Below are 20,031 nucleotides of genomic sequence, written 5' to 3'. Positions count from 1 at the left end.
TTTCTAAAACCATTGAAATTATGTGGAAAGACCTCATGGTTTTCCGACAATTGTCTGTCAAAGTGCAAGGCACCACATTGATGCTGCTTATTCGACCGCCGCGCCCGAAAACAAATTTATAGAAGTTACCGGCGTATTTAAGCGGTTAAAATTGTACTTAATTACAGGAACTATACATACTTTAAAATTCCTTTTAATTAAAAAAAAATTAATATGATTTGGTACTCACTGACTGACTCGATAACTTCCGCTAATAAAACCCCGTCGCTGCAATCCGTGGCCAAAGAACTGACCCTTTTTTTACTTTTACCCTTCTCCAAGTAGTGGTTCGCCCAATCGGTATAAATCTGAAAACAAATAAAAAAAATTAGAAAATTACTCTCTCTAGAACTGCATTCACTCTCGTCAGGCCTCCCTGCTACCCCGAACAGGGTCGAAACCCCCTTTTTTTCTGTCGAGAAATGATACGTGAGCCGCACTTTTATTTACCGCCGTCACCTTTTTCTTTATTTGCTCCCCCTCAGACCGAATTCGGTGCTAAAAGGAACTGCAAACCGTATAGGTAAAAAAGAAGCTTTCTTAGGGTCGAATATCAGTATAGAAAGAGTGAGATTTTCTAAAAATAGGTTTGATATAAATGACTGTTGTTTGGTGGTTCTATTTTATCGTACTCAAAGATTTTTTTGGATCTTTATAGAGGGGTTTCTAGCGCATCTCACTTGTTGTAGCTCACCTTGAAATGTGTCTCTTTGAAGCAGGGTTTCACGTCCAAAATATCGGTCCTCTAATGCATTTTTAAACTTAAGATATTTTAAGGGTAGTTACTCAGTGGAATTTAAAACCACCAACCGCCTAAACTAAATATCGCGAAAAGTTCACCCTAAAAACTTTTACGCATTCCGGGCATGTAATAAGCTTCTTCCCTTCGTGCATTCCAACGAGGTTTTATTCATAGAGAAGGCACGAAGGGTTGGGGGCAAGTCGAATTATTTTGGCCTTGATTTTCTTGACTTTGCCCTGCTTGCACCAATGCATTTACCCATTCCGGTTGTCTTATGAAAAAGATTGCGAGCACCAATTTTAAAAATACTTGTGGGTATTCTGCATAATAGAGTGATTTAGAATAGTGAAACTTTAACCAGATTAAAAAATTTTTGTAAATGTTCGATTATTTTCTCACAGTCTTTATATATAAAGCACAATGTTTATTATTTAATGTCATCATTTTTCAAATGTCGTTGGCTGCATTCGAAATTCAATAAATATGAACACTTCTTCGCATTTGCTTATAAAAGAATGTGTGTACACACTATACACTGTTGGATCCGTAAAATTTACTATTTAATACTGTATAGTTGACGTATGTTGGATACAGATGACATGCAGTAGATTACTTTATATGTATTAATACTTAAATATATTTTGGCAGCAGAAAAAAATTGGTATGTTTCTAATGTGTAAAACCCCTAAGAATCAGCATCTTATTCTATAACAATCAATATCAAATGTGACCCCCAAATCCTTAATCTTCATACATCTCTGCAGATCCACGTTATTTATAAGGTAATTAAATAAGCTTGGGCTATTCTATGGTGTGATTAAACAAACCTTATATTTAGATACGTTAAGTAATAAATTATTATTTTGACAGCATTGGCTTAACTTATTTAGTTGATGTTGTAAATTAACTATATGATCATATCCTAAAACATTGGCGTAAATTTTTAAATCGTCTGCAAATAGGGAAATTTTGCAATTATTAATTTTTCCATAGAGAGTTCGATTTGTAGTAGTTAGAGTTGTAGCCATTATAAAAAACCGTTTAAACTTTGTTTTTTTTTATAATAGAAATAAAAAAAAAAGATTCACAAAAGAAAGATTCACAATTTTGGCTAATGCCAATGCCTCTTAATTTCTTTAATAAAGTAGAGTGATCTATTTTGTCGAAAGCTTTTGAAAAAATCTGTATATACAAAATCTATCTGACTCCAGTATCTACCAATAAAATTGTAGATATGTAGTTTTTAAACTAGTACACCTCAAATATTTGATGAAAAATCACTGTTTTTCGTCCATATTATTCGTTGTTTATAACGCTGTTTTTATACGAAATATTTATATACATATATACAAAATTATATCAAATTGAAATAAACAGTGTGTTTAAATTAAATTATATATTTTTTTGCGAAAACATTGTTTTTTATCAACACAACTCTTACCCCCCCCCACCCACCCCACACGTTTGTCCAGTAAGAAATTTTTTTGAAAAATCACTGTTTTTTGTCGATAATATCCAATCTAATAGCACTGTTTTTGTACTAAATATTTATTAACATATAATTATATCAAATTTAAATAAACAAACTGTGTTATTAGATTAGGTATTAACGACGAAAGAAGCTGTTATTCGTGGGTATTATTTTGAAAAATAATAATTTTTTTTAAACAATTTCTTACTGGTAAGTTGTGTGGGGTGGGTGGGGGGGGTAAGGGTAGGTTTCATGAAAAACGGTTTTTTGCAGAAATTAATTGCCTGAGGAAAAAATGCTTATTAAGAAAATTATAGGTTATAAAACAATCTATAGTTTTTGTATCTATACTTTTCTCACATAATCTTAAGGTTTTATTTCTCGAAAGCAAGGCGTATCGCAAAACATTATTTTTTTAATTTAAAAAATGCTCTTAATTCAAAAACCAAGTATTTGATAGTTGGCAACGTGGTTCCGCATTTGACATCTGTCACTTGTCTCATAAAATTTGATGGTTGGTAGCATTGCTTTAGTGTCTTTAAGTAACATCTTTTTTAAATGTCAATCAAGTGAATCATTTATTTCACAGCTGTCTTTTAAATGAACGTCATAGTAGTAATAACGTCACACTCTTGACAGCAAAGTTTTTCGATTTGTACCTAAAACTATTTGACTCTATTACTTCCCACGGCATGGTCGAGGCGATCTGATATTAGGACTATGTCATCCGCAAATCTTAAATCTGTTTAGACCCTAGATTATCCAAATGGACAGATTTGAGGAGCGATCAAGCAAAACCAGATAAATCCACAAAATAAAATTGCTATTCAGGTTTCATGCAAAAACCAAAAAATCCGGCTGCAGGTTCTGACGTTAATCTTTCAAAAAGTTTTAGTTGCGCAGGTCAGTATGTGTATACAATAACTACATAACCACAATAAAACAAGCACTTTTACATTATAAAATATCCGATATATATTTATCTCAAGCAAAAACAGATAAATCCATTTTTTAATTAGCAATTATTCTTATATTAATTAATTAATTAATTAATAAGGTCCAAAATATGGTCTACGAGATCTATAATATTAAACCTTTCACGTACACCATAATTTAATTTGATAAGTTTACGGGCACGCTATTGGCACGTTTTTTGCAAATATCTCGAAATGTTATAAATTGGATTTATCTGGTTTTGCTTGGTCGCTCCTCATTTGAAACAATTTTTTTCCTTTACAATCATCAGGTTTATTTAAAATTAAGCATTTTCCCAAATAACAGCCCAGTAAGGAAGTCTTTTGACAAATCACCGTTTTTATTGTATTAAATATTTATTAATATACATATATATTTATATGACATTTAAATAAGCAAACTGTGTTATTAGATTAAATATTAACGAAAAAATCAGCTGTTATTTGTGGGTATTATTTTGGAAAACAATTTCTTACTGGTAAGTTGTGTGGGGTGGTTGGGGGGGAGGGGGTAGGGGCGAGGTTAATAAAAACGGCCTTTTTGCAGAAAATAATAAACTGAGAAAAAATTATTTTTAAGAACAATATAGGTGATAAAAAATCTAACAAATCTTAAAAACCGAGATTGGTCGAACAGTCACTTATGACTTATCAAAACTTTGGCGATTTTCCAAACATCAAGAAATTTTTGAGTAGAAAGAATTGATTTATAATTTTTTTCAAAGAGGTTACCAAGCAGTAGGCACAGTTTTTTTTCTATTAAAAAACTTGCTATCATGTCCTTTTTAGAAAGTAGCTTGTTTGGTAATTTTTTTAATTGACATTCTCTAACTATAAATTTTTTTTGTCACAATAAACAGGGTGTTACTTAAAGAAATGTCATAATTTAAAAGGGACATTCCTAGACGGATTTTAAGTCAAAAAGTTCATATAAACATGGGTCCTAAAATGCTTAGTTTTTAAGATACAGGGCGTTAAAGTTTTATTTATTTTTTCGTTTTTAATAAATTTTTCAAATACGGTTTAAAATATTGAATTGAATTATGGCATAAAAAAACATTTTTTAGATGTTCACCTACTTTTTTTTTAGCAACCAGTGGCGTAGCTATGATGAATTTTTAATACAAAAAAATACTACGCTTTTTCAAGCTATTTTTTACAAACTGGTGAACAAAGAGCAACAACAATTAAATACAATACATACATACATATTACAACAAATGTTGGAAATGACCACCTCTTGCCTCTATGCAGGCTTCAGCTCTTCTTCTCATAGAATCACGAACTCTTTCGAAAATTCCAGCCGTGTTTCCTATAGTTTCACATCCGTCAATAATTCTATTTCTTAGTTCTTCTAATGTCACAATTGGTGTCTGATAAACCAATGTTTTTAGGTGTCCCCACAAAAAAAAATCTAGGCTATTTAAGTCAGGTGATCTAGGTGGTCCTCCACGGTCTATCCATTTATTTCGGTAGACTCTATTTAAATGCTCACGAGCCAATATGCTAAAGTGGGCTGGGGCACCATCATGCATAAACCAAAGTTGTTGCCGTAACTGAAGAGGAACATCTTCGAGAAGCAGAGGCAAATCATTTTGGAGAAAATTACAATAATTCTGTCCGTTAAGGCGTCCTGGTAACAAAGACGTTTATTGAAAATTGTTCCTGAAAATGTGTCTCTGTAATCGTATGAGGGTTTTCTTGAGCCCAGTAATGATTGTTGTGGAAATTGATTATTGCATTTCTGGAGAAATTAGCTTCGTCCGTAAACAAGATGTTCGCACCAAATTGAGGATTTTGTGTTACTTTTTGGAGATACCATCTACGAAATTGCGTACGCGGTTCATAATCTCTAAGAAGCAATGCCTCGTGTACTAGTGGTCGGATCCTCTTCGACTGCATGTAGGACAGCCTCTTCAACTGCCGGTGTCCTAACTGTACGGGGCCTTCCCTCGGCAGAATTAGCCTTAAAACTCCCAGATTCAGCCAGACGACGATGAATGTTCATGTATAAATATTCTTCTATCTGGGACAGCGCGATTAGGATACCTTTCTTGATACAAACGCCGCGCCTCCATAGCATTACCATTGGCAAGTCCATAAAGGAAATGCATTTGCTTCATGTCCAAATTAGAATAATCTACCATTTTTTAACTAGTACAATTCACGTTTTAAGATCCAAAGGATACTAAAAACAAACTGTCGAGAATAATCACTAACGCAAGTGTCATAATGTTTAAAACAACTTTCTGGCAACGAGCAAAGTTAACTTGATTTATTTCCATAATTTTTAAAGATGCATTTTATGCATAAAAGACGTTTTTTTAATTAACGATTATATTGGGTGTACGGTAAGATTTACAGCAAAAGTCATGGAGGAATTTTTTGTTTATAATTGTATGTATCAAAAAAATTCAATAGAAAAAACATACTAAAACGTTCCAGGTATATAATGTATTATAATTATGTACATATTGTGAGCTTTTTATTTTAAGGCCTCAATGCTATCGGTTACATGAGAAAAATCGCGGAACCGTCCAATTTCTATTTTGTTCGGCTACATTTATACGTTATAGAATTTAATTTTTGTTTTTATATAGATCTCTCTAAATTGATACATTCAGGCAATTGTGGCTACTTTGCAATTAATTCAATTCAAATCATTCATTAATTTTGGTGAATATACATAAAAAATAAACATAAAGAGATTAACATTATAATAAAAAAAAGAATCAATACAGGTATATTACAGATATATTGTAGGTATACTGCTTTTTGTAGCTATTTTAGGATTTTTTATAATTTTTTACTTTTTTAAACATTTTTTACATTTTTTTTAACGTAGAGAGATTTTTTTAATGATCTTTTTTTTTGATATTGTATACATTGTATTGTATACATTGTATACATTAAATTGTATATTTTATAATAATATTTTTGACTACTTACAATTTCTAAATTGTATTAATCTGTATATATTGTAGATAATCTATTCTATTTATTTATTTATATTTTTTTTTAAATTTTGTTTTGTTTTTCTTTTTTTTAATTGTGTTTTGTTTGCATTTTTGTGTCTTTTTTGTTTTACAGCTTTGTCTACAAATTGTAACAATTTCTTGACAATAAAGCATTGATTGACATTTTTAGTTATAAACCAACAAAAAAAAAACCAACCCACCAGGGGATCAAGGAGTTTCAACAATGTGTCAGTTAGGTACCCATTCACTAAGATTGTTCTTTTGAGAATTTTTCCTGTTCAAAATTCTTAACTTTTTTTGGTAATTTATTCCGGTATAGTGTGAAGCAATGTATTCGAAGGACTTTTGATAAGAGACAGATTTATGTTTGGCTAACATAAAGTTTAACATATTTCGAATATTATAATTATGACCAAAAGTGTTTTTTTAAATATGTTGGTTGACCAAGAACGCGACAGATAATACCGGGTGTCTTAAGAAAGTGGTTCGCCCGTATAACTTGAAATTTGGTACGTGGGTGTAGCACTCAAATTGAGATTGGCTGACGTATTCAGTTGTTAAATGAACCCTAACTTTCTTATTTTAAATAGGATTCCCCAATTTTTTTGACATATTTTTATAGAAGGAAAATGATACCCCATATGTCTTTGACTCCTATATACAAACCTAATAACTTTTGACCCCTAACCTTTAAATTATTTCATTTTTTATATTTCAACCTAGAGTGCCATGAATAATTTACAATTGTTAATTTTACAACAAGTAGTCCTAGAAAAACAGCTTGCAAAATCGTATTTTCCGTTACTAACTCGTTTTTTTCAAATGGAACCAGGGTGGCTCATTACCATAGTTAAAAAGTGTATTGTTTTTACAAATAATTTGTTACCAGACAATCGATATTTGGTAATTTTCAAAAAAACAGTTTTTCCAATTAAAAAAATGCAAAGATTGCTGTAAATTAATAAAATATTTGTTTCCGTTTTAAATAGATTTTGTAGATAGACTTTTTAGCATTTAGTAGCATTTGCGTAACATCTATTAAACATTCAAGATTAATGATAAATTGGACTCTTACCCTTTTGACAGCAACAATTTTTTTTGTCATAATTCATAATTTATTCAACATAACAAATACATGCTTAATACAGGATAGATGTGAACAAAATTAATTTGTAGTATCAATACAATAAAGTACACCTAGGTGCAAGCACCTGTATGCGTATAACTTAAAAATTAATTATATTACTATACAACACAATTATATTTACTAGGGGCCCCATACCACTAATTTACATAAACCTGAGGGTAGTACATTTAAAACACAGGTAAAACAACTATAAGACACAAAAATTAAATAGAAGGTCAAGTAAGGCATCATAATTTTCATAATAAATGGGTGGACATTTTGAGCCTTAATAAATTATTTGACATGTGTCAACTGTCAAATAATTTATTTGTTTTTTTCATTTGGTAAGTCACTACAGTCGATCCAAAATCCAATATCAAGAGATAAATAATAAAATTTTAATAATGCTGGTAAGTACCCACTATCGATTGTCTTATACCAAATTATTTGTAAAAAAATACACTTTTTAACTGTGGCAATGAGCCACCCTAGTTCCATTTGAAAAAATTGAGTTAGAGCCGAAAATACGATTTTGCAAACTATAGATGCATCTAGAAAAGCTGTGAAAAATAAAGGGGAGTCAATTATATTTTTCTAGGAATACTTGATGTAAAATTAACGATTTTAAATTATTCATGGCACTCTAAATTGAAATTTAAAAAATTAAATAATTTAAAGGTTAGATGTCAAAAATTGACATATGGAGTGTCATTTTTCTTAGACATCAAAATATGTTAAAAAAGTTGAGGAGTCCCACTTAAAATAAGAAAGTTAATCTGTGCCAATGGATAGATACGTCGGCCAGTCTGGTAGGAAGATTTCTACTAGGATTAGTGAACACAAGGCCCAATACAATAAATTTAAAAATACCGAAATCACAGTGACCAGATCAGCTTTTGCTAATCACCTTTTCGACTCCCAAACATGATTTTCGTGACAGCCAAAATATAAAAATACTGCATCAATGCAACAAAAGTAAAAAACTAGACTTGTTGGAGACAATGGAGATTAGTAAAGCTTTTAAAAGCCCAGATCTGTCCTGTGTTAATGAAAGGTTTGATTTTGATGGTCACCTAGTTTTTAATAACCTCTTAAATGATGGTTAGATTTCTAAAATGTATAAAGTGATTTGAGTTCTTTGTACATAGATAGTGCCACTTTATTATATTCTTGTTTACTTAAACATTAGGTGTTTTGTGTATGTTATGGTAAGTTTTTGTTGAATTCTCCTTTTTTCGGGTTACATCATTTTAATTATTGTTTAGGTCTGATGATGCTCTAGTCGAGCGAAACATGTAACCTTCGTAATTTTATTAAATGTATTTGTGATGCTGTAGATTTTGTGTTTTTTACCTTTTATAAAAGTGTATGACCAGCATCTTTGGGATAATGGATGAATTTTTCGAGTTAGATAGTAAAATGAGTTTACTCCAACTGTACGGAACTCGTTGATGGCAAAGCGAAAATCTGCCACGTCGCGTTACGTTTCGGTTTATTAAAACCCTTAATTAGCTGAGCCAGAAATTAACTTTCCACCCTGCCGGGCTGAATTTTGGCAAAGGGTCCATTTTTATGCCCCTAAAGCAACAATTTTCATGCATGTCAAATATTCGGCACGTCAACTGTCACACTTGTGTCAACTCAGTGGAGGAATCCTCAGGAGAATCAAGAGGGGCGAGGAGCTGGGAGGGTGATTAGTTAACAAAGTTACCCACAGTTTCACCCCTTTCGCTTACATACAAAAGTTTCTCGGTGAGAAATTAATTGGATCGCTCCGTTTTCTTCGGTGTTTTATTGGGCCTCTATATAATTAAAGATGGTCGTGTGGTTTGGTAAAACTCTACTTGAGTGGGAAATAATGGACTTCGACCCAATCAACCTTGCCTGTCTCTGATTTTCTTTAGACTATAGACCATTTTAAATTTTTATTATCTCCTCAGTTGCACAATAACATCGTAACTATGAGGCGTCTGCTGGCGGCTAGTGTACATCTTGAAAGTAAATGGCCACACGCTAAATTTAACTTTTACGAGGAGGAAAAACACGAAAACGGCGTTACCGGTTATAAATACGTTCTCTATAATACTACGTGTAGACCGACCGTAATGCAACTCTCCTCTTCATGGAAGTTAATTAAATTCAATTTTTAACGTTCAAATCGGGACAAGTCGATTTATTGAATAAACACTCTCGTATGGGTTGTGTAACGTATCCGTTTGTTTTAGGGTACGCATATATACGCTTATTTATTTTGTTGGTACTACAGTGCATCAGGTTTGGGTTCTATATAAGGAATTGAATAGGCGTTGATTAAGGGTTTAATAATTTATTAGCTTAATTAGGTCCTAATGTTCTTAAAAGCTTCAATTTACGCTAAAAATAAAAATAAGAATTTTTTATCGGGTCATATAGTAAATGACAGAACTGTGACAAGTATATGAATGAGAGTGAGAGAAACTAGCTACCCGATTTTCACGGGTAGAGTGAGAAATCAGAACTACATAACTTTTTACTATTTTTCAAATTATTGTTCTATTTATTAAAAAAAATATGTCAATTTTCAAAGGTCTCGTTAATAAGATTTTTAAATGAATTAACATTGTATAACCGCGTTGCCTGTTTATACCCAAAAACTATGCGATGTAGACATTTGAGAATTTTTAAATAACTCAAAAACCAGACATCGTACACATGTGAAATTTTTTACAATAATTCTTCAATTAAATTGATTGGACACCTATTTCAGGATTTTTCAAAAAAAAATCGAAAATTTTGAAAAAATAATTTTTTTGAGGAAGATGATTTTTTTTTCTAAAAATTCACAAACTGTTCATAACTCAAAAACCAGACATCCTACACATGTGAAATTTTTTACATAAATTCTTCTATTAAATTGATTGGACACCTATTTCAGGATTTTTCAAAAAAAATCGAAAATTTTGAAAAAATAATTTTTTTGAGGAAGATGATTTTTTTTTCTAAAAATTCACAAACTGTTCATAACTCAAAAACCAGACATCCTACACATGTGAAATTTTTTACATGAATTCTTTAATTAAATTAATTAGACACCTATTTCAGGATTTTTCAAAAAAATTCACAAATTTTGAGAAAATGATTTTTTTGAGTGAGTTAATTTTTTTTTTCTAAAAATCCACAAACTGTTCATAACTCAAAAACCAGACTTCCTACACATGTGAAATTTTTTACATAAATTTTTCTATTAAATTCATTGGACACCTATTTCAGGATTTTTCAAAAAAATTCAAAAATTTTGAGAAAATAATTTTTTTGAGGAAGATGATTTTTTTTCTAAAAATCCACAAACTGTCCATAACTCAAAAACCAGACATCCTACACATGTGAAATTTTATACACAACTTCTTCTATTAAATTCATTGGACACCTATTTCAGGATTTTTCAAAAAAATTCGAAAATTTTGAAAAAATAATTTTTTTGAGGAAGATGATTTTTTTTTCTAAAAATTCACAAACTGTTCATAACTCAAAAACCAGACATCCTACACATGTGAAATTTTTTACATAAATTCTTCTATTAAATTCATTGGACACCTATTTCAGGATTTTTCAAAAAAATTCGAAAATTTTGAAAAAATAATTTTTTTGAGGAAGATGATTTTTTTTTCTAAAAATCCACAAACTGTTCATAACTCAAAAACCAGACATCCTATACATGTGAAATTTTTTACATAAATTCTCTAATTAAATTAATTAGACACCTATTTCAGGATTTTTCAATAAATTCGAAAATTTTGAAAAATTAATTTTTTTGAGAAAGATGATTTTTTTTCTAAAAATCCACAAACTGTTCATAACTCAAAAACCAGACATCCTACACATGTGAAATTTTTTACATGAATTCTCTAATTAAATTAATTAGACACCTATTTCAGGATTTTTCAAAAAAATTCACAAATTTTGAGAAAATGATTTTTTTGAGTGAGTTAATTTTTTTTTTCTAAAAATCCACAAACTGTTCATAACTCAAAAACCAGACTTCCTACACATGTGAAATTTTTTACATAAATTTTTCTATTAAATTCATTGGACACCTATTTCAGGATTTTTCAAAAAAATTCAAAAATTTTGAGAAAATAATTTTTTTGAGGAAGATGATTTTTTTTCTAAAAATCCACAAACTGTCCATAACTCAAAAACCAGACATCCTACACATGTGAAATTTTATACACAACTTCTTCTATTAAATTCATTGGACACCTATTTCAGGATTTTTCAAAAAAATTCGAAAATTTTGAAAAAATAATTTTTTTGAGGAAGATGATTTTTTTTTCTAAAAATTCACAAACTGTTCATAACTCAAAAACCAGACATCCTACACATGTGAAATTTTTTACATAAATTTTTCTATTAAATTCATTGGACACCTATTTCAGGATTTTTCAAAAAAATTCAAAAATTTTGAGAAAATAATTTTTTTGAGGAAGATGATTTTTTTTCTAAAAATCCACAAACTGTCCATAACTCAAAAACCAGACATCCTACACATGTGAAATTTTTTACATGAATTCTCTAATTAAATTAATTAGACACCTATTTCAGGATTTTTTAAAAAAATTCAAAAATTTTGAGAAAATAATTTTTTTGAGTGAGGTGATTTTTTTCCTAAAAATCCACAAACTGTCCATAACTCAAAAACCAGACATCGTACACATGTGAAATTTTTTACATAAATTCTTCTGTTAAATTGATTGGACACCTATTTCAGGATTTTTCAAAAAAAATCGAAAATTTTGAAAAAATAATTTTTTTGAGGAATATGATTTTTTTTTCTAAAAATCCACAAATTGTTCATAACTCAAAAACCAAAATTTTTTTTTTATTAAATAACATAATTGTACAGAAAATCGTACAATTTTCTCAAAAAGTAAACAAAATACTGGAAAACGAAACGATGCAAGTAAATCCAAGGACAAAATAAATCCAGGAAGATTTAAGGAAATTCAAGAAATTTAGTGTGATTTCGTTTTGGGGTGTTCATGGATTTTCACTTGTTTCTTTAGCGTTTCTACGATTTTTCTGAGATACATTTTCCTTCCAAATTGGATCATCTTTTAAGAAAACCCAAGAATATCCAAGAAAACCGTCCAAGGACAACCAAATAAGACCAATAATCCAAAGGAGCGCAGATATTTTTTAGTACAATTGTGTTTGTTATTTTGTGTCACTAATCAACAACACTGAATAAATGTATCGGGTTCAATTGTACAAACGCGCTGACGGAAACATATAAACGATTTTTCAACAACATATGCGGGTCCAAAAATCGTTCGAATTCAATCGCGTTCATTTACGAATAAAACCATGAAATTAATCGCTTTTTTATTGGGCCTGACAAAAGTCTGCTCTCTAATGAATGAACTTCTTTAATTAAATTAAATATTACTGGTTCGTATATGGGCTAAATTAATTAGGAAATTCAGGGAGGGTACGAAACAATTGCCACTGTCAAAATATTTTTATTTTTCTGGTTTGGACCCTTATAATTTTCCCACGGTTTATTATCCTTTGGTGATTTGAATTTCTTGTTGAAAAATGATTTGTTTCTTCACTCAAAAGGGACGATTAACGGAAGATACAAATCTCCGTGCGATCTTAATCTAAAAAGGGGTTGAACTGCTCAGTATATACAACACAACCGGGTTAGCACACGCGAATCAGCCATATATTCTCCCCGTTGATTAGTGGGATTACATTACCCATTGTACATATGTCATTTTAAGTAAAGATAGAAGTTCTTAGTGCAACCCTTTACCCTGGTCTGGTATATTTATATGTACATATATAAAGGAGTAAATTGACGTGTTTAAAAAAAAAATCCTACTGCAAAGTAATGTCAACACGGGAAGGGTTTAATGGAGCGACGCCGCTCGCCGGAATTATAAAATGCGGGAAATGGGGTAAACGCGCCCCTTCCGTAAACACTTATTGATATAACGAGGGGTCTCTTATACCCGTATATACATAATACACATACCTCTTCTGACTGATTTATTCATGAAAAGGGGTTGAAATTATGCGGATGTCGGTAGAGCAGTAAATGATCGCTTTATAATGCTCGCGTTTGTTTTTATGTGGCTTTTGAAGTCCACACATTAAAAAAAAAGTTTCATCCCACTCTTAAGTGGCAAGTATTTTTTTTGTGGCAATATATTTAACCAGGATATCCTTCGGAAGCGAATTAACAAGACCTTTATGGGGTATAACCCGTTTAGTTTATCCCCGGGCCTATCCGAGAGTAAACCCTTACGACAGGCCATTTATTGTTCGAGGATCTTCGTTAATATACTTACATGAAAGCCAGTTTACTATGTCCACCCTTTAGCGTTAAATGTAAAGTAAACGAGGCCAAATGGTGGAGGCCATTTTGAAAAAAAAATGAGCAGTGATAAATTTAAAAAAAAAAACTTGCTACGGCCCTGTCGTTTTGCTTGATTGCAAGTCACGGATGTATAGGCTGCGCGCGCCGTTACTATGGCAACACGTTTACGTGGTTATACGGACTTGTCAGATGTGCGACAGGACCGTATCCAGTTAAAATTAATTTATTTAGTTTTAAAACTGTCTCGGCGTATTGACCTGACTTGGTTTATTTTACGCACATTTTTAGATGAAAATAGACGTACGTACCGTCGCGGCACTTCAAAGGAAAGCGAATAGCGTGTTTAATTAAGTGGATATGTAAAGAAAGACGTGCACGTAAACCGGTTTGACGGTCGCAGAATATATTTTGATTTTATTGGAAAACGAAGATTCTTTTGATGTTAAATTTAATCTTTTTGACGGGAATAGAGTGCAATACCTATATAACACCATCTTTGAAAAGTCTTCAATTAGGTGTCTAATGAATTTAATTGAAGAATTTATGTAAAAAATTTCACATGTGTAGGATGTCTGGTTTTTGAGTTATGAACAGTTTGTGGATTTTTAGAAAAAAAAATCATCTTCCTCAAAAAAATTATTTTTTCAAAATTTTCGATTTTTTTTGAAAAATCCTGAAATAGGTGTCCAATCAATTTAATAGAAGAATTTATGTGAAAAATTTCACACGTGTACGATGTCTGGTTTTTGAGTTATGAACAGTTTGTGGATTTTTAGAAAAAAAAAATCATCTTCCTCAAAAAAATTATTTTTTCAAAATTTTCAAATTTTATTAAAAAATCCTGAAATAGGTGTCCAATCAATTTAATAGAAGAATTTATGTAAAAAATTTCACATGTGTAGGATGTCTGGTTTTTGAGTTATGAACAGTTTGTAGATTTTTAAAAAAAAAATCATCTTCCTCAAAAAAATTATTTTTTCAAAATTTTCGATTTTTTTTGAAAAATCCTGAAATAGGTTTCCAATCAATTTAATAGAAGAATTTATGTGAAAAATTTCACATGTGTAGGATGTCTGGTTTTTGAGTTATGAACAGTTTGTGAATTTTTAGAAAAAAAAATCATCTTCCTCAAAAAAATTATTTTTTCAAAATTTTCGAATTTTATTGAAAAATCCTGAAATAGGTGTCCAATCAATTTAATAGAAGAACTTATATAAAAAAATTCACACGTGTACGATGTCTGGTTTTTGAGTTATGAACAGTTTGTGGATTTAAAAAAAAAAAAATCATCTTCCTCAAAAAAATTATTTTTTCAAAATTTTCGAATTTTATTGAAAAATCCTGAAATAGGTGTCCAATTAATTTAATAGAAGAACTTATATAAAAAATTTCACATGTGTACGATGTCTGGTTTTTGAGTTATGAACAGTTTGTGGATTTTTAGAAAAAAAAATCATCTTCCTCAAAAAAATTATTTTTTTCAAAATTTTCGATTTTTTTTGAAAAATCCTGAAATAAGTATCCAATGAATTTAATAGAAGAATTTATGTAAAAAATTTCACATGTGCAGGATGTCTCGTTTTTGAGTTATGAACAGTTTGTTAATTTTTAGAAAAAAAAAATCATCTTCCTCAAAAAAATAATTTTTTCAAAATTTTCGATTTTTTTTGAAAAATCCTGAAATAGGTGTCCAATCAATTTAATAGAAGAATTTATGTAAAAAATTTCACATGTGTAGGATTTCTGGTTTTTGAGTTATGGACAGTTTGTGGATTTTTAGAAAAAAAAATCATCTTCCTCAAAAAAATTATTTTCTCAAAATTTTCGAATTTTATTAAAAAACCCTGAAATAGGTGTCCAATGAATTTAATAGAAGAATTTATTTAAAAAATTTCACATGTGTAGGATGTCTGGTTTTTGAGTTATGAACAGTTTGTGGATTTTTAGGAAAAAAAAATCATCTTCCTCAAAAAAATAATTTTTTCAAAATTTTCGATTTTTTTTTTGAAAAATCCTAAAATAGGTGTCCAATGAATTTAATAGAAGAATTTATGTAAAAAATTTCACATGTGTAGGATGTCTGGTTTTTGAGTTATGAACAGTTTGTGAATTTTTAGAAATAAAAATCATCTTCCTCAAAAAAATTATTTTTTCAAAATTTTAGAATTTTTTTGAAATATCCTGAAATAGGTGTCCAATCAATTTAATAGAAGAATTTATGTAAAAAATTTCACATGTGTAGGATGTCTGGTTTTTGAGTTATGAACAGTTTTTGGATTTAAAAAAAAAAAAAATCTTCTTCCTCAAAAAAATTATTTTCTCAAAATTTTTGAATTTTTTTGAAAAATCCTGAAATAGGTGTCCAATCAATTTAATAGAAGAATTTATGTAAAAAATTTCACATGTGTAGGATGTCTGGTTTTTGAGTTATGAACAGTTTGTGGATTTTTAGAAAAAAAAAAATCATCTTCCTCAAAAAAATTATTTTTTCAAAATTTTCGAATTTTTTTGAAAATTCCTGAAATAGGTGTCCAATCAATTTAATAGAAGAATTTATGTAAAAAATTTCGCATGTGTAGGATGTCTGGTTTTTGAGTTATGAACAGTTTGTGGATTTTTAGAAAAAAATATCATCTTCCTCAAAAAAATTATTTTTTCAAAATTTTCGATTTTTTTTGAAAAATCCTGAAATAGGTGTCCAATCAATTTAATTGAAGAATTTATGTAAAAAATTTCACATGTGTAGGATGTCTGGTTTTTGAGTTATGAACAGTTTATGGATTTTTAGAAAAAAAAAATCATCTTCCTCAAAAAAATTATTTTCTCAAAATTTTGGATTTTTTTTGAAAAATCCTGAAATAGGTATCCAACCAATTTAATAGAAGAATTTATGTAAAAAATTTCACATGTGTAGAATGTCTGGTTTTTGAGTTATGGACAGTTTGTGGATTTTTAGTAAAAAAAATCATCTTCCTCAAAAAAATTATTTTTTCAAAATTTTCGAATTTTTTTGAAAAATCCTGAAATAGGTGTCCAATTAATTTAATTAAAGAATTCGCATAAAAAATTTCAAACGTCTATGTTATCTAATTATCAACTTATGAAGAGTTCGTGACAACATATTTGCGCATTTAGTAAGAACCCCCAGTTATTTCAACAGACACCCCCAATTTTTCTTCTTCCTTTACAAGCAAACAAGGACAGAAACCACTTTCTTATTCACTACTACCCATTCATTTCCACATCTTAAGAATTAGACGGTTATCGCCACACTAATCTTCCCATATAATCTTTTGGGGGCAAACCACCCCCGCTCAAAATTAGACTCCTACAGTACAATTTTCCAGTTTTCGCTCATATATTGAGTTAAATCGCTCGGAAACAACATCGAAGTTAAGAGGGGCCTCCAGTTCGGATTTGTATATCTCATCTGATATTTCCTTTATTAGAAAATTAGGGAGTTTGCGAGACGGGGGGGGGGGGGGGGTGTTTAACATTAACGTTAACGTATAACCCTTCGTTAAACTCTCTCATATAAAAATTATATTTTATGTGTTGGATTGATGGATCGGTGACGGCTCAACTACCGTTTTCGCTGACGGCTAATTGGGGACCTGTCCCCTCTACCTTTTTGTAGTCACGTCATCACGTAACATAGAATATATAAGCCCAAGAATAATTCAGAACGTTTGAGGAATATTCTATATAGATTCGAGACACACCCGGTATATTATAGGCAAGAAAAATGATGGTAAAGAACGAACCCGGGAGGCAATAAATCGCCGTTAAACGCGGTTAAATTTCAAAACAAAAGGGGACCTTATAGAAACCTCATAAATGCTATAAATAACGGCTTTAGGAGTAAATCAGTCGGGCCGTATACATTTATAAACCCTAATTCATTATATGTATCGTAAACATTTTGATTTTTCGTTGTCTTGAAAATGGGCCTGTCGGGATGTGATTTAGACGTTTGAAGAGGGTGGCGGGAAATCTAGCAGTATATTGAACAAAATTAATTATTCTTAACTTCCAGGGCTGATTTTTTAATTTAGTTTAAGTTTTTGGGAGAAACGCTGATACACGTGTCAAATGAATTAGTTTGGAGAATCTGTGTGCCAATTTTGAGGCCTCTAACTCAATTGAGTTCAGAGATATAACGATTTTGTCTCTGAAAACTGATTTTTTTTCTATAAAAAATATTTTCAACTTCCAAGGCTGATTTCTCAATTTTTTTAATTTTTTGAAAAAAAACGCCGAAATAGGTGTCTAATAAATTTATGTGAGGAATCTGTGTGCCAATTTTGAGGCCTCTAACTCACTTGAGTTCAGAGATATGACGATTTTGTCTCTGAAAACTGAATTTTTTTCTATAAAAAAATAATTTCAACTTCCAAGGCTGATTTCTCAATTTTTTTAATTTTTTGGAAAAAACGCCGAAATAGGTGTCTAATGAATTCATTTGAGGAATCTGTGTGCCAATTTTGAGGCCTCTAGCTCACTTGAGTTCAGAAATATGATGATTTTGTCTCTGAAAAATGAATTTTTGTCTATAAAAAAATATTTTCAACTTCCAAGGCTAATTTCTCAATTTTTTTAATTTTTTTGAAAAAACGCCGAAATAGGTGTCCAATAAATTTATGTGAAGAATCTGTGTGAAAATTTTGAGGCCTCTAGCTCACTTGAGTTCAGAGATATGACGATTTTGTCTCTGAAAACTGAATTTTTTTCTATAAAAAAATATTTTTAACTTCCAAGGCTAATTTCTCAATTTTTTTAATTTTTTGGAAAAAAACGCCGAAATAGGTGTCTAATAAATTTATGTGAGGAATCTGTGTGCCAATTTTGAGGCCTCTAGCTCACTTGAGTTCAGAGATATGACGATTTTGTCTCTGAAAACTGATTTTTTTTTCTATAAAAAATATTTTCAAACTTCCAAGGCTAATTTCTCAATTTTTTTAATTTTTTTGAAAAAACGCCGAAATAGGTGTCCAATAAATTTATGTGAAGAATCTGTGTGAAAATTTTGAGGCCTCTAGCTCACTTGAGTTCAGAGATATGACGATTTTGTCTCTGAAAACTGAATTTTTTTCTATAAAAAAATATTTTTAACTTCCAAGGCTAATTTCTCAATTTTTTTAATTTTTTGGAAAAAACGCCGAAATAGGTGTCTAATAAATTTATGTGAGGAATCTGTGTGCCAATTTTGAGGCCTCTAGCTCACTTGAGTTCAGAGATATGACGATTTTGTCTCTGAAAACTGATTTTTTTTTCTATAAAAAATATTTTCAAACTTCCAAGGCTAATTTCTCAATTTTTTTAATTTTTTTGAAAAAACGCCGAAATAGGTGTCCAATAAATTTATGTGAAGAATCTGTGTGAAAATTTTGAGGCCTCTAGCTCACTTGAGTTCAGAGATATGACGATTTTGTCTCTGAAAACTGAATTTTTTTCTATAAAAAAATATTTTTAACTTCCAAGGCTAATTTCTCAATTTTTTTAATTTTTTGGAAAAAACGCCGAAATAGGTGTCTAATAAATTTATGTGAGGAATCTGTGTGCCAATTTTGAGGCCTCTAGCTCACTTGAGTTCAGAGATATGACGATTTTGTCTCTGAAAACTGATTTTTTTTTCTATAAAAAATATTTTCAATTTCCAAGGCTGATTTCTCAATTTTTTTAATTTTTTGAAAAAAACGCCGAAATAGGTGTCCAATAAATTTATGTGAAGAATCTGTGTGAAAATTTTGAGGCCTCTAGCTCACTTGAGTTCAGAGATATGACGATTTTGTCTCTGAAAACTGATTTTTTTTCTATAAAAAATATTTTCAACTTCCAAGGCTGATTTCTCAATTTTTTTAATTTTTTGAAAAAAACGCCGAAATAGGTGTCTAATAAATTTATGTGAGGAATCTGTGTGCCAATTTTGAGACCTCTAGCTCACTTGAGTTCAGAGATATGACGATTTTGTCTCTGAAAACTGATTTTTTTTTCTATAAAAAATATTTTCAAACTTCCAAGGCTGATTTCTCAATTTTTTTAATTTTTTGAAAAAAACGCCAAAATAGGTGTCCAATAAATTCATTTGAGGAATCTGTGTGCCAATTTTGAGGCCTCTAACTCACTTGAGTTCAGAGATATGACGATTTTGTCTCTGAAAACTGAATTTTTTTCTATAAAAAAATAATTTCAACTTCCAAGGCTGATTTCTCAATTTTTTTAATTTTTTGGAAAAAACGCCGAAATAGGTGTCTAATGAATTCATTTGAGGAATCTGTGTGCCAATTTTGAGGCCTCTAGCTCACTTGAGTTCAGAGATATGATGATTTTGTCTCTGAAA

At 30.3% G+C, this 20,031-nt stretch overlaps 1 protein-coding gene across 3 annotated transcripts in view; it reads right to left on the bottom strand.

The window, feature by feature from the left end:
• LOC126741642 (protein sickie-like) overlaps positions 1-20,031 on the bottom strand; it is a 146,172-nt gene that overhangs the window by 119,665 nt on the left and 6,476 nt on the right. For all 3 annotated transcript variants that reach the window (XM_050448165.1, XM_050448167.1, XM_050448166.1), the window contains exon 3: positions 230-347. In XM_050448165.1, the coding sequence (XP_050304122.1) occupies positions 230-347 (118 nt within the window). The remainder of the gene's footprint in view (positions 1-229; positions 348-20,031) is intronic.

The sequence above is a fragment of the Anthonomus grandis genome, chromosome 10 (assembly GCF_022605725.1).
Source record: "Anthonomus grandis grandis chromosome 10, icAntGran1.3, whole genome shotgun sequence".
In the NCBI taxonomy this organism is placed as follows: Eukaryota; Metazoa; Arthropoda; class Insecta; order Coleoptera; family Curculionidae; genus Anthonomus; species Anthonomus grandis.
Note: the sequence above shows the minus strand (reverse complement) of the source record. Positions and strands in the feature narration are given on the sequence as shown.